We start from the raw sequence: 6,990 nt of genomic DNA on the forward strand, positions 1-6,990 counted from the left end.
TCTTGAAAGCAAAGTGAGAACAGGTACACAAACCTGGAAGTGCTGAGTCTGACACAAAATAAATCATAACATTTAAAAAAATAAGTAGCCGTGTTGAAGGATTCTCCTGTGCTGGGCACCATTGTGCATGTATTAGTGCCTTTAAATGTCCACGTCAACCCTGAAAAGCAGATACTATTATTATGCCCATTTTACAGTCGTAGAAAGTGAGGAGCAGAGGGGTTAATTAGCCCGAGGTCACAAATAATGGAGCCTGGATACGAACCAAGGCGATCTTGCCCTTTGAGGCAAACTTGACCTCCGAATTGTTGCCTCCTCCTTATTAAAAAGGCATGACTGGGAATCACTTCATAATTCGTAAGTGTCACTTCACCTGTTTCTGGAGTACCTTCCAAACATACAAGAAGCTGGGAAAAAATGCTGCTTCTCGTGAAAAGCTGTTCCCTCGCGTATGCACAGGCTTCCCCTGGAGGGACCCTGCACCAAAGGCTGGTGGCAGCCCAGGAGGAAGCACGAGCTCACCCACTCCAGCACAGCAGCTACATCCGCCAGGCAGGGAAGCTCTGAGCCTTAGCTTCCTCGTCCGTAAAACAGATTTAATGCAAAATCTATAAAATTTAACACACTAAAAGCCGTTCCTGCTGGCCCGTGGCCTCTGCCCCATCCCCCTGATGGTCCCGGGACCATGCAGAAGGCATGTTCTTGCTGCGTCCGTCCCAAGCATTTATCAGGCAGGGAAGCTTCTCTGGCCTTCTCACAAGGCGAACTCAGGGCACTCCTCTGGCCCAACTAGCGAAACAGGGCAGACAGTTCCAGGGACAAAGCAGGAGGCCACCACCTTCCCACTTCGCATGACTCGGCTGCCAGTGCCCTCTTAGGCCTGGTTGACCAACAGATCTGGGGGACCAAATGCCTGGGGAGAGGCATGAGGGTCCCAGAAGTGCTGGGGTTTCCACTGGGCCCTGGAGCCGGCACTTCCCACAGGAGGGAGCTGGGCCCAGCAGGGTTGTGGGGTGAGACGCTTGCCGGGGAGAAAGGAGGCAGTGGAGACGACCACGACAGATCCAGGAAAGCCTCGAGATGGGGGCGGGTGCGCTGCCTAATTTCACTGGCGGACCCTGCGCCATAGGTCTGAGGATTTCGCAAGAGCAGGGCCTGGTGGGCGGCTAAGCAGCTCGGGAGAGGCTCCCAGGTTCCCCCAGCTCCGGGGTGGATCCTGCCTTCCCGCTAGGCTTCCTGTCCGCGGCAAGGAGGGAGAGTCCTGGTTCTCCCCGGTTGGGCCCGGGGTGACAGGAACCTGGGGCTGCCCTTCTCACGGGCAGTGCTACGCCCTCCAGCCCCTACCAGGCCCCGGCAATGCCACTCTCCACCCCGTTCCTGGAGACCTAGAGAACTGTGCTTCTAAACCAGGACACCGGTCCTGTGACTGATCCATACCCAGAGTTTCTTTTTCTTTCCTTTTCTTTTTTTTTTGAGTAGGTCAGAGTTGCCCAATTATTCTTCCGAAGCTACAGACTACATAGATTTTTTTTTTTCTGGGCCACAGATGACGGTGGTGGCAGAGGAGTACGAAATACGGAATGTGGCCATCTACATCGTCATCACTTTATTGTACTGTCACCGTTAACTTAACTATAAATACTACGGTGGGAAGCGAGGCACCGGAGGCCTCGGACCGCGGAGCTGTGAGCCCCTGCGCGGCCCAGGCCCGGGCGCCCGCCCTCCCGATTCTGTACACTATTTACAGCTCTTCGGCCCTCTTTCTCGACCCCTCCCGCAAGGCAGCGCGTGTGCAAGAAAGTAGCATCGTCTGTCTGTGCAAGTCCTTCGAGTTAGGCAAGTGCCGCGGCCGGCCCGCGGCCGTCAGCTGTCCGAGTCCAAATCGCTTTTACCTTCCTCTTCCCTCTTCTCCGGCGACGCCTTCGACAGCGGCTTGTTCCACTTCTCGGCGTTTTCCGACTCCTCCGACGAGGACCGCTTCTGCCGCCTCCATTTGGCCCGGCGGTTTTTAAACCAGACCTGTTTCACGAGGGAGGACCCAACGACAGTCGTGATCCCGGGCGCGCTCCCGCAAAGCCCGGGCGCACCGGGGCGCGGCGCGGCTGCGGGGGCCACCTCCGCGCGGAGTCCAAACCCGGGGGACCGCGCGCGAACGCCAACAAAAAGAGAGGCGACTCGCTCCCGCTTCCGCATTTCCCTTGAACTTCCTGGGCCTAAAGCGCCCCCCAGCAGCCTCCGGGCCGCCGCTGGGAAGTTTTATTTGAAAGTGCAAGAAGGAGACCCGGGCAGGACCGCGCAAACCCGGCTGGGGCCCTGTTCGTCGGGAAGGGCTTCGGGGCGCGCGCGCCTACCTCCACTTTCTCCTCGCGGAGGTGCACCTTCCGGGCCAGCTGCTCGCGGGTGCCCACGTCTGGGTACTTGGTCTCCTGGAAGAGGTTCTCGAGTGCTTCCAGCTGCTCGTCTGTGAAGATGGTGCGGTGCCGCCGCTTCCGCCGGCAGTGCAGCTGGTTGAGGAGCTGCAGCTCCGTGCGCGACAGTGTCCCCACGTTCATGTAGGGCAGCATCTGGTGCGGCACCGGGGACACGAGCACTGAGCCGGGGCCCTCGTAGCCTGCGACAGAGTAGAGCGCACGGTCAGCCGCTTCTCTTGCCACGGCGCACACGGCAGCCTGTGACCACGCCAGCTTTAAACCGGTCTGAAGGGGGTGCTGGGAATTGGAGGCGCGCGGAAATCGAGGGCGCAGGGAAGCGGGGAGCGTGCCAGAGGGTCCACCCGCACACTCCCCAAGCCCGTCAGAGGATCCTTTTAAAGCCCAGTCTTCCTAGGCAGGCACTGAGTTACAGTTTCCGCTAACTCTCCAATAAAGTTGGCGGCAAGTGTGCAAAACCCCTGCGCCCGATCGCCCCCCAAAAGGGGTGGGGACGCAGATTTTTCAAGAGGAGAAAAGTCTGTACAAAGTGGAAAACGTACGCTCCGCCACTCGCTCACGCCCCAGGGGCTAAGGACCGCAGCGAGCGGCGAAGGCCCGCGCCAGCGCGACCCTACCTGGGGGCGTCGGGACGCAGGAGCACTGCTGGGCGCCCAGCGGCGGCACGGCCCCGCAGCAGGCCGGGCCCACGGGCGCCGCCTGCACGTGCAGCTGCCCGTAGAAGTAGTTGTTGTAGCCGAGGCGGGAGCTACTGACCGCGGCCGGGAGGCCTGCGCCGCCGGGGGCCACGGGGCGCGAGTAGAAGGCGCCATAGTCCGAGGAGGCGCCGCCGCCGGCGCCGTAAAGCGAGTCCCCGTGCAGGGCCGGAAAGACCACGGGGGCCGTGGCGCTGGGAGCCACCGGCAGCACCGAGTCCTTGCAGCGCGGCCGGGCGGCCAGGATATTGTCGATGCTGAACATGCTGGCGGGCATCCCCGAGCCCCGCGCCGGGACCGGGGGCGGCGGGGACGCGCCGAGGAAAGAGCCTCAGAGTGGGGGGGTCCACTCTCCCGAGCGGGACCAAACCGAAAGAGAGCGCCGGCGAGAGCGCGGCCCCGCGCCCCTCCCCGCCCCCTGCGTCCGCTCTCCCTCCTCCCGCCCTCCCCTCGCCGCAGCGTTCGCTCAACTCAACTCGCGGGTAGGACGGAGCTTAGCCCAGCTGAACCTCTTGTTGGTTTTATACTGAGTCGACGTCATCCTGGATTTAGTTCCTGGTAATATGCAGATGACAAACAGAACCAGATTTGGCCCTTTCTGTTCCTTTGGGTGGTGGGGCTCTTGGAAAGGGGGAGGGGGAGAGGTGCCAAGGGGAGGGGGGTTACGGGGCCTGAAAAGCGATTGTGGATTGCGAATTAATGAAATTAACCTAATCTTTTCCATTCAGCCACCCTGCCGCGGGCCGGCGGAGCTGGGCTGGCGTCCTAATTGCCCCCGTTAATCTCATTAATCCATTGTGCGGCCGCAGTTAACAACCCCCTCCGCCCGACCTCTCCGCTCCCACCCTTCTCGCTCATTCGCTCCTATTATTGGGTGCGATTTCCTCTGCACGAAGCTCAAATTCATTGTGGCTGAGTTTACTTTGGGGCTACTTTTTTTTTTTTTATCCTTTTCCGAATTTGTTTTGCTTTAGCAAATGTGAGGGGCTGCGTCCTACCTCAAGCGGGATTGAAAATTCCACTCTTCATTCGGGCCCAAGTGCACTCACCTCCTCATTTCGCCTCTATTTTCTTTTATCTTGAGATTCTCTCCTTAATGGAATTGGTTAACCACCCCGCTCCGCCCTTTTGTTTTTGCAGAGGCCAAATTTTATAAAGGCAAAAACAATGAAAGGTGCATCGTGTTTCTTCAAAAAAAAAATATATATATATACACATGTATATATATGTATATATATATATACACATATATATGTACATATATGTGTGTGTGTGTGTATATATATATACATATTTTGTAATCACTTTGGGTCTGAAAACTACCATAACGGCCCTTACACAGTGGGAAACAAATTCAGCCACTATTTAAAACTGGCCACCAAAAGTAACACTCTGAAGCGATGCTTCCAGCTGCTTCCTGCGTGGGTGTCGGTAGGTTTTGTGTGTGTGTTTTCTTTAATTAAAATTTTTGGAAATGTAATGTCTTCTCCCCAAAACTGTTTTAGTCCAAAAAAAAAAATAGGGCTTTGGGGATTCCCTCCCTAACAACTGAGTCGCGTTTTTCCCTTCCGACTCGCCGGCTCCCTGACTGGAACCGGCCCCTTAGCTGTCCTTCATCCGGCAGGCCCAGGTGGATCTCCCCGGGTACCCGCGGCCTGGCCGAAGCCCGTCTCTGCTCGCGGTAGGCGATCGCAGTGATTTGCGGGATCCCCGGCCGACGCGGCACGGCCCGCCCGCCTGCTGGAGCCTCTGGAGACGCATCCAGCGCAGGCTGCCCAGCGCCCTGCGACGAGGTAGGCGATGGCGCGCGCAGAACGAAAGCGGCCCCCAAGGTCCTGCGGGCCCGGCGCTGCCCTTTCTCGGGCCTTCGCGCAGGTAACTCCAACTATTCCAGGGGCGGGTGCACTGCCGGGCCGAAGCGAGACCGCCGAGGGCCGAAAAGTGGGGGCACCTCGGGTTTTCCGAAGGAGTGCCGCCTTTAACTCATCACTTTTCGCTGTTCCTCTCTGGTTAACTAACAGGGGTCCCCGCAGGGGTGTCCGAAGTCGCCATGCTAAGGCTAAGTATGTGGGCTGCCTCCTCCCCGGCTCGGGGGGCGAAGGGGAAAGGGCACTTGTCAACTGCTGTTCCCGGGTCGGAGGAGTGCTCGCGCGGAGGTTTGGTCCTCCCGGGGCGCAGAAGTCCGGCGGCGCGCGGGAGCGGCGGGGAGAAGCGTGGCGGCGGCGCTTCTCCGCCTAGGCCTCCCCGGATGGCGCTCTGCGTCCTCACGCCCACACGCTGGTGGCCTGACGGCCTTGCTTATTTGAGGGCTGAGCAAACTTGAATGTGGTTGTAGGGCGAGGTTAGGGCAGGACAGAGATGGGTCTCAATTTGGGGAAGTGCTGGATTTTTTACTATAAAAACCTCTCCCAGGGGGAAGAGTGTGATCCTTCCCTTCCCGAGAGGTCAGGTCTAGGGAAATAAGTGTAGAGCCTTCCCTCTCCTACCAACTAGGGCTAGAGGCATTTCCCCCCGTTCTCACAGACTTAAAAACCACCAGGTTCCGGGAGCATGCGCTCCTCCCAGCCGTTCGCGGGTTTAAGTCTGCAGGGCAGTTGATGGAAGGCTGATGGAAGCTAGAGGCTGCAACTTCAGCAGGGACTCTGGCCGCGGTTGGGTTCGTGGCTGGGTGCGCGCGTCAGTGGCGGGTAAATGAATCTTTTAAGATCTTTGCTGAGCCTGGCAGAGGCAGAAGCACCGCGGGAAACCAGAGCAGAGTCCTTGTCGGTTTCTGCAAAAGTGCTCAGACCAGCGCGGAGTGGAGACCTCGCCGCAGATCTAAGAGCGCCTACGAGTTTTTCAATAGGGCAACGTCCCCCGTGCATGCCTCCTTCCACTTGCTACATTGTTTTAAATGATGAGATTTAGCAAACCCCTGGATTTTGCCCCTTGCTTTCCTGCAGTACCCCCACTGTACCACCGACACGTGGAAGAAAGAACACCGCAGGGCGAGTCTGAGCGTCGGCGCTCCTGGCTGAACGTTGCCACCTTGCAAATCACCCCTCCTCGCTAGGCTTCAGGTTTTTGGGTTGATTGAACCAACGCCAACATTCATTGGGTCCCTAACAACCCTAACATTTAATGAGGCTGTGTATTTGTCGCCGGTTTGCCAAGAAGACTAGAGGTGGACTTAGGGGGCATTTATTAGTTCTTTTTACTGCGACAGAGGTGTGTACTGTACCCACCCGAGGGCAAGGTCTGGGTATCAGCTGGGTCCAAGATAAGAAAAAGTGGTTCGAAAGTACTGTCTTCTTGAAGAGGGGACTTTTCGGGAGGAGGTCACAGGGACCCCGAGGCCACCTTACTCCAGTTATACAACCAGCTCTCTAGGAGCTCACCCCCGGCACAGCTGGGCCTCCCCCTCCAGATTGCCCCTCAGTCTACTGGAACTCGACTGTGTCCGCGGGGAGGCAGGAGCTGGGGAGGCAGTTAGGGGCGAGGCCACCTCCTTTGCTGGCCAAAACCCACAAGTGTCCAAAACGCGCTAAACAAACAATCAGCGGCCTCGCGTAGCCGGGTGCAATTGGAATAACAAATGCGACGCACGCAAATTGCCCACCTCGCGTTGCTACGCGATTGTTTGTCGGCCCCGCACGCACCGCTCAGCATGGGAGGATCGCGAGGCGCCGGAGGCGGCTGGAGAGCGTTTAGGTCCGAGATGCAGTAAACACGCCGCTGATTTTCCCTATTATCACCCAAACACGATTTCACACAAAGCAATCACCACCCAGAAGTCTATGAAAATGTGTTTGTCGAAGAGTCAGTCGCCCCAGTAATAGCCCTCATTTTTAAGATATTAAAGAATAGATCAGCGGATTCTACATGCA

General features: G+C 57.7%; 1 protein-coding gene across 1 annotated transcript; it reads right to left on the minus strand.

Moving 5' to 3' along the window:
• Positions 1 to 1,591: 1,591 nt before the first annotated feature.
• On the minus strand, positions 1,592 to 3,544 carry GSC (goosecoid homeobox). Its single transcript, XM_006925561.1, has 3 exons — positions 3,047 to 3,544; positions 2,352 to 2,611; positions 1,592 to 2,019 (listed from the first exon to the last, which is right to left on the minus strand). The coding sequence occupies exons 1-3, from the start codon at positions 3,399 to 3,401 to the stop codon at positions 1,864 to 1,866; spliced, it is 771 nt and encodes a 256-aa protein (XP_006925623.1). The 5' UTR covers positions 3,402 to 3,544; the 3' UTR covers positions 1,592 to 1,863.
• Between the last annotated feature and the right edge of the window lie 3,446 nt (positions 3,545 to 6,990).

The sequence above is a fragment of the Pteropus alecto genome, unplaced genomic scaffold, assembly GCF_000325575.1.
Source record: "Pteropus alecto unplaced genomic scaffold, ASM32557v1 scaffold8, whole genome shotgun sequence".
Classification (NCBI taxonomy): domain Eukaryota; kingdom Metazoa; phylum Chordata; class Mammalia; order Chiroptera; family Pteropodidae; genus Pteropus; species Pteropus alecto.

Coding starts and splice junctions, on each gene's coding strand:
- GSC (XM_006925561.1), bottom strand. CDS start 3,401: ATGCCCGCCAGCATGTTCAGCATCGACAATATCCTGGCCGCCCGGCCG. Junction 2,612..3,046: donor CTGCGTCCCGACGCCCCCAG/GTAGGGTCGCGC, acceptor ACTCTGTCGCAG/GCTACGAGGGCCCCGGCTCA. Junction 2,020..2,351: donor TCCGCGAGGAGAAAGTGGAG/GTAGGCGCGCGC, acceptor CTCGTGAAACAG/GTCTGGTTTAAAAACCGCCG.